The sequence below is a fragment of the Oreochromis aureus genome, linkage group 16 (genome assembly GCF_013358895.1).
Source record: "Oreochromis aureus strain Israel breed Guangdong linkage group 16, ZZ_aureus, whole genome shotgun sequence".
Classification (NCBI taxonomy): Eukaryota; Metazoa; Chordata; class Actinopteri; order Cichliformes; family Cichlidae; genus Oreochromis; species Oreochromis aureus.
This window is the reverse complement of record NC_052957.1, coordinates 7,019,719-7,040,429: the sequence shown is the minus strand read 5'-3', so window position 1 is coordinate 7,040,429 and position 20,711 is coordinate 7,019,719. Positions and strand designations below refer to the sequence as shown.

At 39.5% G+C, this 20,711-nt stretch overlaps 1 protein-coding gene across 4 annotated transcripts; it reads right to left on the bottom strand.

Annotated features, from left to right (window-relative positions):
- Nucleotides 1–1,764: 1,764 nt before the first annotated feature.
- Nucleotides 1,765–20,070, bottom strand: LOC116309455 (solute carrier family 35 member F5). Of its 4 annotated transcripts, none has more exons than XM_031726055.2 (16): nt 20,016–20,070; nt 17,006–17,108; nt 16,433–16,603; nt 15,997–16,146; nt 14,782–14,844; nt 14,611–14,692; nt 12,943–13,133; nt 12,746–12,827; nt 12,544–12,631; nt 9,155–9,219; nt 8,928–9,032; nt 8,674–8,833; nt 8,435–8,525; nt 8,009–8,163; nt 6,721–6,817; nt 1,765–4,455 (listed from the first exon to the last, which is right to left on the bottom strand). In XM_031726055.2, the coding sequence occupies exons 3-15, from the start codon at nt 16,565–16,567 to the stop codon at nt 6,736–6,738; spliced, it is 1,449 nt and encodes a 482-aa protein (XP_031581915.1). In that variant the 5' UTR covers nt 16,568–16,603; nt 17,006–17,108; nt 20,016–20,070; the 3' UTR covers nt 1,765–4,455; nt 6,721–6,735. The 4 variants fall into 4 exon arrangements, with proteins under 4 accessions (XP_031581915.1, XP_031581913.1, XP_031581916.1 ...); XM_031726053.2 differs by having other exon boundaries at nt 19,925–20,065; XM_031726056.2 differs by lacking the exon at nt 20,016–20,070 and adding an exon at nt 19,690–19,849.
- Between the last annotated feature and the right edge of the window lie 641 nt (nt 20,071–20,711).

Genomic DNA, 20,711 nt, shown 5'->3' with positions numbered 1-20,711 from the left:
CTTAACAACTCTGAGTCTCAATGGTTGATTCGTCTTTACCTATGAAAATAATTCTGACATAGGTATACATTCTGTATTTCTATACAGTGCTGTGCAAAAGTCTAATTTCTTTATAAGTTCAAATCAAGTGGCTTTTATTGTCATTTCAACAATGTACAGTGGTACAGTACAGGGTGAAACAAGACAACGTTAGTCTGAGACCCTGGTGCTACATATGACATATAACAGACGAACATAAGTACAATGTGCAAAAATTGCAAAAAACCCCAAGACAAGACAGAGCAACACTAGACAGGACAATACAGACACAAGACAATGCAATGGAAATGTGCAAAATACTTTTGTATTTTGCAAAACTATTGAGTATTGTGCAAGGAGCTTGGTGTCTGAAGGTGTGCGTGTGTGATACTGCAGATAAGTGCTTGGTAGTGACATGTATGAAGGTGTGTGTGTGTCATTCCAGTCACTGAGTGTTCAGGAGTCTGATGGCTTGGGGGAGGAAACTGTTCCGCAGTCTGGCAGTGAGGGCCTGGATGCTCTGGTACCTCTTTCCAGAAGAGTGTGTGTGTGGGGTCCTCCACAATGTTGGTGGCTTTGCGGATGGAGTGGGTGCTATAGGTGACCGTGATGGAGGGAAGAGAGGCTCCAATGATATTCTCAGCTGCTCTCACTATCCGTTGTAGGGTATTCCAATCTGATTTTGGAAGTTGCTTTCAAAGACCAAGAATTGACCATTTCAGAGAAGTGTTTGTTAATCTACCCAACACTAACCTATGAGTCATTCAAGTGGAAAGAAAGGTTCCTAACTTGAGGGATGAGCCAGTGTTGTGTCAACAAACAACAGGCAACCTAGTAACAAAGAACCCATTTTAAATAAAACATATGTTTCCATTTTTTAAATCTACAAAACCCCCCACAAAGATAACAGTTTGAAAGACAAAACTTCTAATTCTGCAGAAAAAACAAAAGGACAGAAAAACACAGTGGAACACTGAGTCATGGATTGGCCTCCTAGAGTCTGGACCTCAACGTTATTGAAGTACTGTGGGTTCATGCTGATGGAGAACAGAACAAAAGCCAGTCAGCATCCAAAGAAGAGCTTTAAATGTCCTTCAAGAAGCCTGGGGAATTATACTTGCAGACTGCTTAAAGGAATTAAAACAAAGCTTCCTAAGAGAGTTCAGACTGTGCTGAAAAATAAAAGTGTTTATACCAGATATTTACTTTTAGTCTAGTTAGAACTGTACAAACTGGTTTTACCTTTTGTGCTGTTTCCATGTTTCTCCACCAAAATATGAAGAAGTTACATTTGTAACAAAGTATTTTTTCAGCTTTTCATAAGTCACAATGAGAAAGAGAAATTTTTTTTCAAATTTAGAGGGCGATAGTCAAATTTAAAAACCAAAAAACCTTTTAAACTTTTTTTCCACTCGTAATGTCCAGCAGGGGGCGACTCCTCTGGCTGCAAAAAAAAAAAAAAAAAAAAAAAAAAAGTTGGGTTGTATGAACGTCTATTGGAAAGTAAACTCATCAAAAAAGTATATATTCGCACTTCCAGCTGTCACGCTTCACTTCTTACAGCATGACTCTTGTTTTATAAATCATGGACACTTAAGAGTCAAAGATAACCCAGGGTCTGCTTTACCTCACGAGTGCAGTGTGTTGTTTACTTGTCAAAAACAAACAAAATAAACCACGATGGCAGCGATGAAAATATCACATCTGGTTACAATTTACACAACTGAATAAATACACCATCAAATGCAGAGATTTAAAAGATATTTTTTAATAGTGCACTGAAGTATGAAAACAAGAGTTGCAAAATAAGACTATTCAAGAGCTTAGGTTGGTATAAGGAAGGTTAGCCTTCATTTAGGTTGTATAACATCCTTAGCATCAAAGACACCTTAAAGACAGAAAATGCTCAGACAGTAAAGACAAAACAAAGAACCTGAGAAAGAAAATCAGCACATCCATGACTCCACGAGCACCATAATAAAAGACAGAAATAATCAACACTTTTCAGGAACCATCAACTCTCAGTGTTCAAACCTGAAGTCGTGGCTGAAAGGTGGGACTGACTGATTGGCAAAAGACACAGAAAGTGCAATAATTTTTCTGTCACTTAAAGTGCTCAACTCGTTAATTCACCCTCACAGAACGGCTATTACCTCCTCCACTCGAAATGCTCAGTCAAAGCCGAGTGCAGGAAAAAAACACCATGAAGATGCACATATTTAAAAGGATGAGGGGAACAACATCAGCAGCTCACCTCCATCTGTAGTGCTGACATGACCAACACTGAAGCTGATGACAGAACAACAAGGCTTCTTCTCGTCACATAAAATCACAAGCACAGTAAATATTTCTTCTTTACTTAAGACGTAAAATAAAATCACACACAGTCCAGTTCAGGCGGTGAAATCTCAGCGAGTTTTGGCTGCAGAGCGAAAGCTTCCTGTGGCGGCAGTCGTTCCAGAAGACACGGATATAAAATATGAATCTTTAGTGGTCATTTGAAGGTCAAAAATAAAACTGTTCCATGTTCATGTTTCACTGTGTACACTATTTACAAACCTTTTTAACAAAGGAAACTGCAGACGACTGTTTTTATTGCACGAAGGCGATCATAAAGTTCGGCGACTCCAGTCTGGTTTGATTTCGGTTGATCTCCCCTTCAAGGTCATTTCCTCAGGAAACACTGGACTTCTTTTAACACAGCTAAAATCCCAGAACACTCCTTTAAAATCCAACTCTGACTGCATATTTTCACTTCTTTGTGTCCATTAGTGTGCCTGCGTGTTCCAGGGTGCCAAACCTGGACAGTAGGTGGCACTGCGAGAGAAGATTGTGCTCTGAAATAACCTGAGTGTCACTGTGAACACCTCCAGCTTCCAAAAAAAAAAAAAAAAAAAACTCCAACAGAAGAACTTGGAGCTGAAGAAAAATAAGTAAAGACAAAAGTGCCAAATGCTGCAGTTCCTTCATTGTCCACTGGAGGCTTTCTCCAGCAGTGAGTGAGTCCTCATAGACTCCCATGCAGCAGAAATAAGCACGATTACAGCCTGCTACAAAAACAGTTTTGGTCACTATGTGACTGCTGAGATTTAAAATTGGGCTGTGGCAGCTCGACTGTCTGCCAAGCTTCACCTCAGGTCACTGGAGGCCCTGGACTCAACCTCCAAACCTTTCTTGTGCTGTTTGAGGCTTCTGGAGCATTTTTAATGCAGTTATCTCACTAATTATAAGGCTTTCTGAGAGTTGCAGTCTGTCCAAGAAGTTAATGCTTCAGTTTTGTTGAGTGAAGTTCTAGTATAACCGAGAAAGCTTTGGCTTTCAATTCCTCCAGTTTTTCCGCAGCGTGTTTCAGAAGACTCAGATAAGTTCCTGTTCTGTACTGCTCAAAGTCACGGCGAGCTTATGAGGAGGGAAGGAAGTCAGACACAAGAACAGGTTGAATTTAAAAATAAAAGACTCTGTAGAGGTTAAACGCTCCCAGTGTGACTTGAAGCCGTGCAAAGGACGGAAGAAAACCGTGTCATGGACACGTATCCGACAGATTCCTTGGTTAAGGCTTCAAAATGGGTGACATCACAGTGGCTACGTTGATGAATTCCTTGTGTGCAACCCTGTAGATGCAACTCCGTGCCCTACCTGGGACAATGTGATCTAACAACGCTGTAATTGTCCCAAAATCAGATGCAAACAATCAAAACAGGAGAAACTTCCAAGGAGTTGGGTTGCTGGAAGAGGTCCAGAGGTTCACTCAGAGACGACCTTAAAGGGGAGATGAGCTCAATCTAAACTTGACGTAGGTTTTTACTTTTAGGAGCAGAACTTTTTTTTGAAGGCTTTCTAACCCGTTTGGAGCTCGTGTTCAGGATCCAGCACTGAGGAAACAGGACGTGGTGCTGTCCTGTTCGGCTGTAGTGTTATCAGTCTAGTGTTTGAGAAGTGGGCACACAGAGGTCGCTCTGACTACCCGAGCTCCCCGGCTGGTTACCAGGAGCTCATCCGTGTCCAGCATTTCCAGTTCTGCCAGATTTCTGGTCATGAAAACAACTCAACAACACAAAGTTATGCGTCACAGGAACCGTTTGGAAATAATAACATAACGCCTTCTGTGTCCAATAGATTGTCATTTGTTAAGATCCTTCAGTAGACCAAAAGGAAGTCTTCTCCAATATTAATGGTTTAATTTGGCAAAATCACTGATAATTAAGTCCTGCACCTTGAGTGCCGTACCGTTTCTTTCTTTTAGACACAGAAAATAAGCGAAATGAGGAAATCTTTAGTCTGTAGTGTTGGATGGAAGTGTAACGATAAAAACAAGCTTCCAGAACTGAATCTGAACACTGTAGAAAATAAATAAGGTGTAATGGGAGGCACTGGGGTACGTTCAACGTCTCTGAAAGCTTCCCGATTGTCAGCTCAGCCAGATCCACGATGGCCGCCCTGCAAGAGAGAAGAAAAAACTTTATCAGAGACAAAAACTGTGCACTTACAGAAACATAAACAAAAACTTTACATTTTCACCTCAAACTAATTTTCTTTTACCTGAATTTTTTTCAACAATCTGTAAACCTGCAGGCTGAACATTCTTCATATATTAATTTCCTATTTTAATAGGAAACACTTTCCCTGCCAGGCTTCAAGAAAACAAAACACAAGACAAAAAGAAGACGTTTTATACACAGCAGTGATCACACCACAGCCTGCTGAAGCAACACTGATTAAACACGCCTTGAAGGTCGTCACTTACAGGAGTTTACCTGAAATATCCCACCTGTACTGGACAGGTTGTAAGACCCCTTTAAATTTGTGGATAAACTCTGTGTGTCCTCTTATATTATTTTAATATTTTTCATATTTTTCCTTATTATCATACTTTAATAAATTATCCAAGCAATTAAAATATAAAACACTTTGCGCGTGTTGTTGGCATTTCCTGAGAATACAAGAGTTTGTGGCACTACTAAACTGTTACATGATGAGCTGATACTTGATCTCTAATGAAATAGTCACCAGATAATGAACGCTGGTCTTACTGAGTCCTGTTAGAAACCGCATGCTGAGGTCAGATCCCCTCAGCTCTGCTGAAAAATCGAATCAAAGCTCCACTAAAGCAATGACCAGAGACAAGTGACTTCTGTCTAAAATATTTAGGCTTGTTCTGTCCTTCTTACTCACACTCTTGACGTCGGACAGATGTTTGAGGCAAATGGCTAACTCTGATGAGAATTATTGGCTTGTTTGGGGAACAAACCCGTCACAGGATTTTGCATTAAAGTGGAAATTTTTTTTTAGGCTGCCAAGCTCAAAGCAAAGCATGGACATATTATAATGTGTTTTTGTGGATGAGACGTGAAGTGAAATGAGATCTATTCCTTATGTTTTTCTTTTCTTTTACTCCCTTTGCCTTTAAACTACACTGACGACAGAAAAAAAAAAAAAATGTGGAAAACCGAAACAATGACCTAAAAGAGGTTAAAAACTCAACATGTTTCTATTTGGATTTCTCATTGTCGATTTTCACACTGCAGAGGAAATTTAGGTTAGAAGTAACTACGAAGGACCAAAACTGCCAAAATCCAAAGTAAATAAATGTCTAAAAAGAACAATAATACACCAGGAAATCCTTCAAAAAATATCTTTATCAAAATCATTTATGACATAGATTACTACCATTTTAATTTTCCTCTGTATTTCTTTAACTTTATTTTAATTCCCCCATTTATGTAATTTCCAACTAATTAATTAATTAGTACAATACTGTACTAGGATTTCTTCTTCTAAAAAGAAATCCTACCTTCCAGTACTATTTTCAGATTATTGTTATACATTTCTGCCTTAGTTTGTTCCTAACTTTTATTGGCAATAATTAAAATAAAATACAAAAAGAACAAAACATGCAAATTATGTTTATTAATCTGTCACAACTGAATTGAATTTTAAATACAATATTAACACTGCTGGTGAATTATATTTTATGCTAATGCATTTTGTGGCAATACATAATTAATTAATAATAACTGTGGCAATAAGTATTTATTAAGAATTCTAAATGTTAAAAGAAATAAGAAAGAAAATTAAATCCATGTTTTAATTAAATATAGGAAAAAAAGACGAAATTAAATTAAAGAATGTTAAATAAATATAGAAGACAAACATAATTTTCAAAAACAATTATTTTTTTAATCAAATTATTTTAAGTGATTAATTAAAAACTTCTTTCAAACTGTTTTTTTAATTTTTGGCCACTTTAGGGGCAAAACAAAATAAAATTAGTTTACTTACTTTAATTTAAAAAAGCAAATAAAGATGAATAAAATCTGGGGAAAAATAATAAAAATGTATACTACATGTACAAAATAGAAAATTAAATAGGATAACTGTATATTAAGAGGAAATGAAGACAAATGCTAATTTTCAAAATAAAAATTCCTGCATTTATTTGTAACATGCGCTGATTTTAATGGAATATTTATTTGGCTATTGCTGAATGAGCGAGTCTTTAATTTGTTTTTGTTTATTCACATTTTAATTTGGACAGTTTCGGTCCTCAGAATCCTGCAGCACCACTCAGTCAGAGTACACAAACGACTACTTTTGATTTGTTATTCTTTCAGTCTAAGATTGAATCGAGCAGCCTTTCACAAACACAAACACAGACGTAAACAGCGCACAAACCAAGGCCAGAAAAGGTCGACTGTGATTTACATTTTGACTGCCGGATCACGAGCAGAAGCTTCCTTCGCCGGGGGAGACGGTGTGGAGGGGAATAAGGCTTTCACACTGCTCGCTGTCATCTGGCAGCCTGCGGACGGAGAAAACAGGATGTCAATCATCATCACAGTCGTCATCCTGACAACCATCATTATTATTATAATCACCGCTAACCAAAAAGCAGAAGAGCACAGTGCAGAGAGGTTAGTCAGTGAAGCATGTACAGCTGATTACAGACTTAACTTAACAAGACTGCAAGCCACAAATGGACTGCATTATCCAGAGTGTGTGTCAGAGTGAAGGTCAATCCATTTTTAATAGGTCACACACCACAGACGCACAACAACAACTCACTTTCTTTTTAAAAACTTAAAAGCTTTAACTTCTTAAAAACACCAGGCGTGTGATGACTCACTTCCTGCACAGGCTTCAGAGTACATTAGCTTTGCCTGCTCTCAGGTGTGTGCACAGCTACGACTTCCATCTGCCTTTTACAAACACACAAGCCATTAAGCAGCTTTTTGCAGCTGCATCACAAATGACACAGCCGCTACATTTGGAGCCTCACTGTACACAAATAAAAGTGGATAATACGGACAATTTGTGCCCATAAAGTCCAAAAACACTCATTTGTTTCAAATGATGTGCTCTATTTTTGTTTTGGTTTTTCCTTTCACTGATGTTCATTTGCTTAAATAAGAGTTTGAACAAACATGTTATTGGAAAATTAAAATGCATTTGGCTCTAGTCAAAGTGTCATTACATTCATGTTTTTTCATCCTAAAAAAAAAAAAGAGCAAAATTCTGCTCAAATTTACTTTTCCCAATATTTCACCAGGCCGTAAGTTTTTTGTTTTATATATTTTTGTCATTCTTACAATCACCAAACAATTACCCTCACTGCCTAACAATTTATCAAGCATGTGGTTGCAATAACATGTCACATCTCAAAGCACCAAGATGACGATGGAGAAAAGGCTCCTGTCAAGCTGGGTGGGCGCATACATCTTTTATGTACAGTCTATGTTCCGGAGCCCACCTCATGAGAGGAGTTTTAGTTTTCTACACTTCCTGGCTTGGTTTTCCAGCCCCGGAGCATAACTCCTAATCCTAATTTAGCTGTTATTATCATATCTGAGATTATTGTCACAATCCATGAACCGCGTTGCTGCTGATAGGGACGGCTTTCAGGATCATTTCCTCTTGTCATGCACCGTAGCTCACCAATGGAAGCTTTAAAAGAAGAAAAACCCTCTGATGATAAATGTTTATAGTCTCGTACCTCTGAATGCGATGCTTCCTGCAGATGAAGGCATAAACCCTCCTCAGCCCCACCAGCACTGGGTCCCAGTTGTTGTAGTGACATAAAAGTGTGGCGATGAAGAAGGAGAGGAAGACAGGGACCGCCCCGGCAAAAAACAACCACGAGAAACGCACCTGTCGACATACACACACGTATGAGGGGAAACTAATTTAACACAGTCCGTGCCATTAAAGGTGTGGTGTGGGGTGTTTTCCATGTATTAAACACCTTTTATGTTGTCATTAAAGGACCCTTATAAGACTGAATCACAAAGAGTTACTTAAAATAGATAAAAGTACTTTAAATAGACCCATTTAGAGTCATTTAGATACAATTTTGACAGTTTTCTTGCTGATTTCACACAAAACCAACAAAATTACGTCCAATTTTATCTCAAACTCTCACCTTCTGCATGCAAATGTCGGCCATAATGGAGAGTGGGATGGTGAGGCTCAATGCCAGAGTCCCAATTAGAGAAGATGTGAGGAAACAGCCCCTGAGGACACAAAGACTCGTCACTAAAATCACCACTTCTCTGAAAGCTATACATTATTCAAACGCAGCTCCTCGTGGCCTTTATGGTAGCGTGAACGTTGATTTGGTGTCAGTATTGTGACCTGGATAGAAAATGTAACCCAGCTCACCAGAGCCAGAGGAACTCGGACAGAACGGTGCCGATGAGGCCGTTTATGAGGATGTACGTCCACACGAGCTGGCTGGGGAGCTCAAAGGCCTCTAAGCCGGTGTAGTGGAGCAGGAGGAAGCCAGGCCACAGCAGCAGCAGGTTGAACAGACCAACAAACCCTGAGAGATGCACAGCACACCCCAATTTAGACAACTTCATGGAGTGAGACTGCACAGGTGCCCGCTGAGCCTTTAAAACAAACACTTCTCCTACCAAAGAACATTGGGATGTCGAGCTTATCCTCCCGATCCACTCGCCGCTTGATCATTACGATATAGACGGCGTATAGCATCGCCCCAGCCAGCGACCACAGGGAACCTTCATAGAAATATAAATCATTACATTAGATGTGGGGTTTTTTGTATTACACCAACGGACTAGGAACAAAGTGATGCCTGTACGAGGCCTCTGTGATAAAGAAAAAGTTGGAAATCACTGACCGATGACTCCTTTCCCATCTGGGATGTCCATGCTGGAGAGACTCACGAGGGCAACGCCTCCCATGCTAAACAAGAGAGGCACTGAATTAATCTCACAAATAAAAACGAACATGTTAAAAATAGAAAACACAGAGAGAGAAAGTATAACAGCTATAATGCTCAGATTTTCTGAAAAACACAAAACTGCAGAATGAAATTAATAATGTGATGATTTTCTTAATCAGGTGCAGCACAGGGTTTAATCAGCAGTAGGACCAAACAGTCAGTCTCTCTGAAGGAAAACAATCTGCCTCTAACTGAGCGGAAACAAAGATGGCTGAAAAATCAAAAACAACGGAGAAAAAATCCAAACACTGTGAAATAAAACCAGTGAATCTGATACCACAGCCAGTGAACAGCATGAAAAATCTGCTATTTTCAACAATGTCCCATTATTATTATCGAGTATTGTGCAAAAGTCTTGAACCACCCTTCATTTTTTATTTTACTTCCAAGAAGCCAGATGGTCTTCAGCAGCAGTTCTCCAGCTGTCTGAGGGTCTTTCAAAACATTTCCTTGGACATTGACTGCCTTTTTGCTCACATTCATTCCAGTTCTTGTACCTGACCATCTATGTCTAATCAATGTCTATTAACCTGTTTTAGGTCAAACCTTTAGGTCAAATTAACGTAACTCTTGAACCAGTTGCGCACTCAAAAATTCCAACAGTCTCTGAAAGCGTCATTTCTGTGCTTTTTCAGTGATATATTAGGGTAATTATGGTAATCCCACGCAGGGCACCTGTGATCCAAATCACGGCAAATAACAGTAAAAAGCAAAAACAATTTTTTTTAAAAACTACTGTAAAAATATCTGTTTTCTGTAGAGCTCAATCACACTCACACACTTTCTCAACCAGCCGCCATCTTTGAAGGTTCAGATTTTACGGTAGTTACAGATCTTGGAAGAAAAACATCGCAAAACGCCTGTCTGACGTCAGAGATAGTTTAGGCTTCAGAGGGTTAAAAGTTCCACAAAAGAATACTAAATAACATATACCAAGTTCTTGTTCAATCTACCGGTTTATTTGTCAGTGGTGCTAAACTAGCATCCTCTGAATGAAGTTGTGTGTTGAGCAGGTTGTTCAATGTTAGAAATAAAAAATCAGAACTTTTTGGATAAATAAATGCAGTCTGAATGTGTTTTTAAAAAAAAAAAAAAAAAATCAGCTCGGACTGCAGTTTTTTTATTAGAAAGTGAAAACGAGTGAAGATTAATTTTTAAATATTAAACATTATTCATTTGAGGTTTTCATTTATATGAATTTAATTTCTGTAAACCAGTAACTGTTGAGCTGAAAATGACCCCAGAGATTTCTGTTCTGGTATTCTGCTTCAGCCCAATGCAGTGAAAAACAAACGAATGAGGCTTAAAGACAGTCTCGGGGAGGTGGCGGAGGTTGGGGGGGAATTATTCATTTTACTTCAGAGGCCAAACTTTAAAAAAATAGAATGAAAAAATAATTTGAAGCAGAGCTTGAGGATTTCCATGAATATGATGGAACCAGTAGAGCTGGATGGAAAAGGTGCAGCCGGAAGACCAGAATATGAAATCTATGTGTTTTGGTTTGTGCAAAACACAAACAAGCTAAGAAAAAAAGAGCTACATCTCCTCCAGCAGAGATGACAGCTTATGACTTTTATTTGTTTTGAATCAGCTGCTTAGGAATATGAAGTTAACAATACTCAATAAGAAAGGAGCTGGATTTATGATCTGAAATACTCCTGAACAGAGATGGGCAGTAACGCGTTACTGTAATCTGATTACTTTTTTCAAGTAACGAGTAATATAAGGGATTACTATTGCAAAAACGGTAATTAGATTACCGTTACTTTCACGTAGGAACGCTGCGTTACTGCGTTACTAAAACCGTGATTTTTTTGCGAGAATGTCTCATGACAGTGAGGTAAGCGAGTGCGACGTTCGTGACAACAGCTGTGTGCAGATCAACAATGGACAGTGCGGGAGAGAGAGTATGAGCATGCAGCGTTTAAAGCGTGGAAGTACTGACCTTATTTTGAGTTTGATTCCATAAAAAGTGACAAAAACATTAGTGTCCGTTGTGCGTGGGAAGAAAACTTCTTTTTACAGCGAAAAACACCCCCTAAACTTCCAAGCAAGCAGCGAGTGCGCTACGACGTAATGTGAAACTCACAGAGAAACTCGCGGATTCTTCAACTGACCGCTGCGGCACACCTGCACCAGGGTAAACCTCCGCCTACCCCAGTCCTGCTTTACAGGTGAAAATAGAGCAACAGGACCGCTGAGTCTTTGATTTTATTTATTTTCTGCTGTGTTTTACTTGCATCTATTTGAAAGAGTGAGTGTAAACACAAAAAAATATTTTATTTTATGTGCTGGAATGTGCAGAAAATAGGTTTAAATGTTAAACAAATTTCTTCCAGTCAGAGAATGTTGCATATAATTAAGTTTTTGCTTGATGCATAAAGTTAAAAGATTTAAAGTTTAAAGTTTTAAAAAGAGACGTTTCCATTTGATTACATTTTGTATGATGGATTATGCAGAAAAAGTAGAATTGGGCTGAAAGATCTATCGCTTTATCACCTATTCAGGTTGTAAATCGTGTTTTTAAAAAGTAACTAAGTAACTAAGTAATTAATTACTTTTGAAAATAAGTAATTAGTAAAGTAACGGGATTACTTTTGGGGGGGGGAAGTAATCAGTAATTAGTAACTGATTACTTTTTTCAAGTAACTTGACCAACACTGCTCCTGAATAAACTAGACCCAGTGGTGTCAAACATATGGTCTGAGGGCCACAAACAGCCCGCCAAATGTAAAAGGAAGGTGCTTTTTAACTGTATTTTTATCAGTTTTACAGCCTCTTTACTGACAAAGTAAGTTTGTAATAGATTAAAGGACAGAAACTGAGGTGTTTTTTATTAAATAAGAGGTCCTCCATAAATTTCTAAATAAATTTTTATTTCTGTGAATTAAAGGGTAAAGAAATGCGGGTAGTGAGCTGTGAGGACTTTTTCTGTAACGTTATTCATTAATTTCTTTATGTTTAAGCCCAAAAAGCCACAGTGGCAGCCAGCATTTCTTTCCAGTGAATAAAGAGGAGACCCTTTTGTATGCTGTATCCTGTTCTGAGCAACCACCTGCCCCACATGGAGGTATCACCCTTTAAAATGTACCCAAAAAAGCCATAACCCTTTGAAATTCCACTTTCTGAATTTTCTTTCCAGTGAATATATCAGATTTCCAAATTCCAAGTTATTTCCCAAATTTTTTAAAAGTCAGCTGACTCTGAGGGAGTCTGGTTGGAAGTGTTCTTGGATTTCACCCCCACAATGCTTTTTTCACACCCTCCGCGTGATCTGACCTTACCTCAGAGCCACGGCTAAGAGCTTGGAAAGGGTGAAGCGGTCGCTGCTGCTGCTGGGAAATATGGCCGCCAAGATGAGTGTAAACAGACCTGAAGAGGAAAAGGAGACATTCAGAAACGATTTAATGCAATAATGCATCATCTTTGGGATGGTAGTCTTAGCTTCACATGCTGTAATGTACACAGACAGCGGGATGGACGTACCTGAGGTGGAAGATAAAATGTTGACGATTGCGACCTGTGTGTCGGACAGAGCTTCCTGGTAGGACAGGTTAGCCAGGAACCACTGCGAGACAAACAAAAACCACGATGAGGCCTGTGATAAAACACCGTTTAATTTGCCTCATAAATCCAGCTCTGACAGAGACTCGGGAGCGCCAACTCCTCTCACTGCTGCTCACCACAAAGCAGAAGAAGAAGCTGATTTTGGCCACATCAGTGATGGTCAGCTTGCCCACGGTGCGCAGCATGGCCTCGTGGTCCTTGGCAGCGGGGTAGGACATGCGCGACAGCTTGGCCTCCAGGGCCTGAGTGGAGGGCAGCTGACGCACCTCCATGATGTTACTGAAACGCACCCGCTGCTTTTTGGATGCTGGGAATAAAGAGACAACCGTGACTTAAAAGGCTTTAATGTTTACTGCTGGACACACCTAGTTAGGCTCTAATGTACAAGCTGCCTCCACCAAAAGCAGTTACTCTATTGGTGCAGCAATCAGTATAACACTGTGTCTTCTCCACACTTTGACCCTACGATCTATCTGCTATAGGCAGAATCTGGACTCATCACTGAACATGTTCAGGTTCTAATGCACATATTACAGACATCACTGCAAATGGGCTTAATCGTGAAGGGCAATCCTGGCTGCCTTATGAGACCAGAGCCTGGCTGTGTGCAGTCTGATCTGAATTGTCTGAGTAGCCATAACGTCCTGAGACCTTGACTGCAAACGTGTAGAAGACTGCCTTTGGTTCCTACGTGCTGACAGATTGAGGAAACGGTCTTCTTGTGTTGTCTGACTGGAACGCCAACTTTGCAACCCATCTCTCTCAAGTTGGAGAAGATACTGGTGCTCACTCCAAATAATGCTGCAGCTTGGTTTTGTGGAAAACCAGCATGAAGTTGTCCTATGGCATTAGCCATGTCCAGATCAGTAAAAGGTTCTGCTAATCAGGAGCCAATCAGGCAGCTGTGGAGTACCAGTAGCTTTAAAAAAGTGACTGGCAGAATAAGCCGTTTGGTATTGGCAGAGAAAACTTGTTTTTTTTTTACGGGCACAACCCACATACTTAACTCTGCTGCTCAATCCACAAATGCTTTTTCCTTACAAATGTGGCAGAGAAATAAACAGGCTTTCCAACACTATGAGATTCATTACCAAGAAACATTGTTACAAGAAAGAAAGAAACAAACATCCTTACTTTTTATGCTAATTTTATGTGTGAGGTTTTTTCTTTTCAGTTTAAAGTTTGACATGATTTGTCTCATTCAATGTGTAACATGGTGTTTGAGTTTATTTCCAAAACAATCCCGTCAACTTTTTGGCATTTAATCATTCGAGGTTCATTAATATTTATTTTTAATCACCCTGGATTCCCTCTGGATTCTTCAAAATTATCTCCTCACACGTCGCTCTGAGCGCTTCCCAGAATGTTTTCATTTAATAAAAAAACATCACTTCCAGCTTCAGGTGCCACAAACATAAACACAGGAAACGAAATCTCAGCAGAAACACTAAAAGAAAACATCACAGTTTACCTTTTCACAGCTTCCCATCACAGCAGTTAAGACACATGATTACTTTGTATGCTCGTCTTCATTCGTTTGTGAAGGCGAGCATAAAAAAATCATTATGTTTCTTAACTGCTCTATCAAACAGACAATTTGAGCATAATTTTGTTTTGTTAGTCACTGAAAGCGAAGGTCTGAGGGACACAACGTTTTCTTATATTTGCACAGCTCAGCACTGCCCTCTGTTGGTCAGAAGTTTTAATTCCTAATCAGTCACGTCTGGGTCAAAGCTTCAGAAGCAGGGATGCATTTTTAATGAATGACAAACATCAGTACTCACAGGATTCACAGTCTCCCATTAAACAACTCGAGTGCTCGGTGGGGACGTCCTGGAACTTCACAGGTACGTACAGAGGCTCACTCTGCAAAGGTGTGACAGAAAGCCAGCTTAGGTACAGGTGCAGGAAGATTTACTTGTGTGCAGTACGTCTGGAGTAATTAAACTACGTACCAGACAGTTGTTCACAGTGGAGTCAGTGGTGCAGGGTGCGAAGTAGGCTTCGGCATCAGCAAACTGCAGAAAGGTGCAAACCAAACATCAAAGCCAGAAGCAGAAGATGTCAGACTGATTTTCAGCTTCACAACAGAAAATTATATAATTCTATAAACTGTAGTTAATTATCGTCATTTTTGTTCATGAACACAAAGAATGACAAACATAAATGGAGACAAAGTTAGAGAAGAGAGCATTTGGCAGGTTTGCAGAGGACAGTGGATATAATGGACAAAAGAGTTGAAACGAGGACGACCACAGAGAAGATTCATGGATGTGATGGAGGAGGACATGCAGAGGGTTGGTGTGTCAGAGGAGGATGTGAGGGATAGAGTGAAATGGAGGCTGAAGGTTTACTGTGATGAGCCCACAAGGGAGCAGACGCCGCCCTCCTCAGGGGGTCTGCCTGTATTTTCTGATCTTTTCCTTTGTGAAATACTAAACTTTTTGTGCTGCTTTCTGAGGTAAACATGAAAGAAAAATACTGGCGATCACCAATGCAACGCCTCAGCTTCCCAGTAGATGCATGAATGGTATGTTTAAAAATCCTAGCTGAATTCCTTCTCGAGTTATCCCACTCACAAGATTTTCAGAAAAACTGACCTCTGACCCTGACGTTGAGGTTGAAGTCACTGAGAATTGTCTGAGATTTGTAGTAGAAGCACCTGTGGTATCAATTTTTAACTCCTACGTCACCTCCTTCTTGAGTTATCGCATCAACAAACTGGGGTGTCTCCCTGGAAGAGGTTAAAGCTCTTATATAAAGACTTGTGTTGATGTTCCTAAGCCTTTATTTTGTCTCCCGTCTGTCTGCGTTGTCTGACACAGTCATATGAGCTTTCCAAGCAGGTCTCCCTTTACAGAGAGATTTAAATCTAAAATGGTTTCCTGTTCAAATAAAGTTAAAAATAAGTACAATTCTGTTTTTTTTTTTTAAATCCCTACTCCACAAACATACAGGGGGAACTGACCCCCTGAACAAACATGTTCAAAGGGTCAGTTCCCCCTGAGCAGTATGTTTGCCTCACTGACTCGTGTTACGATGAAGAGCAGTGAGCACAGCAACATTTACACTGATGAGAGTTTTAAGAAGCTCGACAGACACCTGTCACCATTAGAAAAGTAAAAGCATGAAAAACAGCCCTTAAATGTGCGCTGAAAGTGTCCACTTACAAAGGCGGAGCGGCGGCGTTTCAGGGTGCCCGTGCACTGCTGCCTCCATGGCCGCCACAGCAGGAAACCCAGCAGGTACAGCACAAACATGGATGTCTTGGCAAAGGTGCTGAAGAAGGGCTTGTTGTAGTCCTGTCGCTTGAAAATGTACTGCAGGAGGAGTTGTTTCAAAAACTTCATTTCAAAGGTTGAAACTCACAGTTTAAATATATTTAACTGCAGTTTTTCCTTATGAGATGTGAAGGAAGAGCATCACGGTCAGGTAAAGTTACTCCAGCACTATCTGCTGTATCTGCGCTTCGTTTTAAAGTGGGCCTATTCTGCTTTATCTTTTTCTGCTTTCTGTGGTGGATGGGTCACATTAAACATGGTCACCGTTTTATTAAGCCTTTTCAGTGTTTGGCTCCAACATCACAAGCGTAGAGATCAGACTTACCGAGGTCAGCTCGGAGGAGGCGACCCAGATGACATCCACCAGCAGGAGTATCACCACCCCCAGAGCCATCCGTCTCCGCTGGGCTGCAGAGCTACCCTGAGAGCTCATCCGGTTCATGATGAACACCCACTCCATCGGGACGGTGAGAGGGGAAATTCAGAAACTGCCTCACTGATGACGACATCAGAAGACAGGAAGTGAGCTCCGAGGTTGACCAACTATAAACTTCCCAACTATTTACCTTAGTTTTTTTTCGGCTTCAAAGCTGATGAACCTGTTCTAAACCCGTTTTAAAAGCTGCTATTCAACATTTTAATCACTAAAAACATCTAAAAAGTTATGAAACCACACCAAGAAATACTTCACTCTATCAACCAAAACCTGAATTTTGAACATGGCTAATCTAGTGTGGAGGTTTTTAATCTGGAAGTGGAAGTTAGACAGACAATGCAAGACATAAATAAACCTTCAGAAAACTTTCGTCCAAACAATAAGTGTGTTAGTGTCTGTAAGTTTGCCTGCAGTCAAATGTTTAAAGGAGTAATGTTATATTTTTACCACTTCAACACCCACCTGGTCGCCGCCAATACGTAAACTGAATTTTAGCCAGTCTCTTTGAAGGTCAGCTCAGAGTCTTTGTTTCAGCCAGTTTAAGTTGAGACTCGCAGTTAAACACCTGCAAAAAAAATAAAAAAATAAAAAAAAATAAAAAAAATTAGAAGCCAGGAGAGTTACTCTACTGTGCTGTTTTTTAAAAGTATATCTACACCGAATGACAAATTAAAGGAAAAACAACAAATGTCCATGAGTACACATTTAACTCTATCCCCTATATTTGATGACCTCTGTTCCCTTAATGATGAGTTTGACAAGTGAGTGTATTTAAATAAAGACGAGGTTTGACGACCATCAGAATAGTTTGTGTAGCTGCACAGGCAGAGACCAGCCTCACTAACTTTTGATTCAAACCCAGTTATTTTGTTCTGTAAGCAAGTCTGAAATATGACACAAACCAATCAGTTCAGAAAAGATCTTTAAGGGTTGCTTCTAGTCAACTTTCAAAGGGTAAAGAGTTAAACGCTGCACAGAGAGCAGACCATGGATCTGTGTGAAGAAAAGGAAAATATAAACCTGAGGCTACAGTCCCACGCACTCTGACACAAATCCTCTTCCTGATGAGGATGTGAGCGTTGCGTTAACCAGCCCAAAGAACACCTCATAGAAAAATGCTGCGGTGGAAATAAAGGCTGCAGATCTGAATGCTCATCACTGCCTCTGTTAACTCCAGAACACTGAGCTTTGGGTGTTTGTGAGGGGTCTGCAGACACTGAGCTTTAACAATTCACTACTGTCTTTGTGCTAACATGCAGTCATCTTACTTTACAGTAATCATGTCAAAATTAAAATGCTTAACTCTTTTCTAATTTAAAGACTTTGTGAAATATCATTATTCTTAGTTTATATTATTTACTTATTGTTCCATATGTGGGTTACTGAGTGGTGGTGTGGGGAAACAAATCATACGACAGACAAATACCAGCCGACTACCCACTTTTAAAATGAGGGATAACAAATACAAATTAAGAGAAAATTAAATTTTTGAAAAATATGAAATGTTGCGGTGTATCCGTTAAACTTTGGAGTTAAACTGTGGAAGTGTTGTCCAGCAGACTGTAACTTAAATACTTAGAGTTCACCTGCAGCTGTATGTGACATGAAAGCTTTATTACTTCTTTGATTGTTTTTGTTGTTGCTGTGAGTGTGTTTTAGTCTGAGGTTAGAGATGTAGTTGATCTAAGTTTACTTATTTGTTGTCTCTGAAACTCTCTTTTTAACCTACCATGTAACCCGAGGTGCACCTTCTTAGAAACGCAACTACACATCAGGTCAATGCAGTACACAACTACTGTGATCGGCCTGTCCAGAGCCATTGATTACTCTTGTGCATTTCCAGCCACTTAACAATCATTGTCTCAATATAAAGACTAATAATCATAGCATCAATATAAGGACTCGCAAATCTCAGCAAATTCCTGGAGGGAGACTGCTCAGTCTACTGGAAGACATCAGGGAATGTTCAAAGAGTTGGAAAAACTTGAAGGACATATATTTAGCCTGAAGAAAAAAAAAGAAAGAAAAAAAAAAACCTGTCCACAACAAAGAGCTGGACCCAGAAAGGAAAAAGATCCCAGCATTTTGTTTGTTCCTATCGACCAGCAGGACATGTACAACACCAGGACACGACCACATGGTAATTAACACGTAATCCACTGGTACAAGCACAAATGCCGACAATGACGTTGGCCAATTACACAGGTTACATCATAGGTGCTACAAACACTCCCTGCAGATATCTAACTCAAGCCTTACTAGCAACACTTTTTCTGATCTAACTACTAATTTTGACCTCACAGAGTTATTTTCTTTCACATATTCTATTCTTTTTACTGAGCAACTCTACTTTGATTAACCTGAAGTGATCAAATTGAAGGAAACTTGACTTAAGTTTCTGAAGACACTTTAAGTCTCATCTGAGAGGCAACTTAAGTTCAGAGAGCTGAGAGGAAGGCCTGTGTATTTACCCACTAGAGGGGCTGTCACCTTGGAGGACGACGTTGACCCATCCTGACTTTATGAGACTCATTAGGTCACACTGGACAAGTTGTGAATGAAGAATCTCTTGCTTTAAAGGTAGCTGGTGGACAGGCCACCAACGCTACTTTGTGATGGTCTCCTTTACTGAACAGATAGACTTAAGTTTACTGAGAACCTACACAGACTTTGTTTAATATTCTACCTGTTGTTGTCCACCATATGTGAATTTCACCACATATAGGATCAATAAAATCCACCCTGTGTTGAAATGAGGCGAACCATATGTTATAACAGGACTTTTTACTGCCATCGAAACACCAAACGGAGGGATAGATTTTGGTAAAATGGTGCTCGTGGCTCCATTTTCAGATAGTAGGAGACTATGTGTAAATACAATTTGTTCTGCTTGTTTTTAAACTGTCAAAAGGCATGTCCCGAACTTAAAAAACACACTTCAGAAAACTTTTCAACGACTACTAATGAAAGACATGCGTACACCTTCACTTACCCGAGCTTTAAATCCAACTATCTGCCAGCTAGCTACGCGCAGTACATCCAGAGAGCGTTGCAGTAACTCTTTAAGGTACGAACAGGTAAGCTGCTGGAAACACGACCTCCTCAAAGCTAGCCACTCACGGCTTTTAAGCTAGCTAATTTATTACCTGTTAAATTCTGACAGTCTGGAGGTCGACAGGTGTCCCGACGCTTTACTTTATAACTTATCGTGACATCTACTCCAGTTCATTGCCCACAGATCAGGTTGAAGTCCACTTACTCAGTGTACCGCCGTCGCAGGTGTGCTGCGTTTAGCTGCTTGTTTACCTATTAGCATTCTAAGCGCTAACTGGCTTGATTGAAAAATGAAAAAGAAACAATAGTAAAATAAGATATTTTTACCCGAATGTGAGAGTGCGTCATTTAGTTTGCGCCATTATTTAAGCATCATCCCATACGCTCCGGAAATCCTGACAAAAATCACAGTTTTTACCGATAAAAGTGTCACCAGCCCAGCGGTTGTAAACATTAGCTCAGCCTCCTGTCAGGTGACATCACTTACAGTGCAAGGCATTCTGGGGTATGAAGTCTTAAGGGGGAAAATGTTTGTTTTTTCATTTATAAACTCATACATTTTCTTGGTGTTTTCACCTTTGAAAATGACTTTTTGGAAATTAAATTGAGCAAATTAATTCAATTTTACCTCAGGCTGTGGAGAACACATCATTTACAAACACAAATAAAGAATAGGAGCTTCAAAGACGTTTTGCTCATTTTCTTTGATTTTATATAGGTCAGTAATGTTTTAGTATTATCTGAAGTCTATTGAGTGATTCCCTTACAGTTTGTAATTTTTATCCATAAAAAGTAATTTGCTTTGTACTTTAATTTCATTATACTTTTGCTTTTATCACAATATTGTTACTAGTTAATATTTTAAAAGCAATATTTTAATTAGTTTTTAGCTAATTTGGACTACAAAGCTCTGGTGGTGCTCCGTAGTCTCTGCTGCTCAGCCACAGGTTACAAACGCGAGAAACCATTTGTGTCATTGCACTATACAAATACAATCATTATACATACTTGTTACTAATTTATACATACAACTATATTATACTTAATATTCTCTTATTTATATTGAATTACGTTGTAAATATTTTTTTTGCTTCTTGTTTCTGTTTCTTGTTTG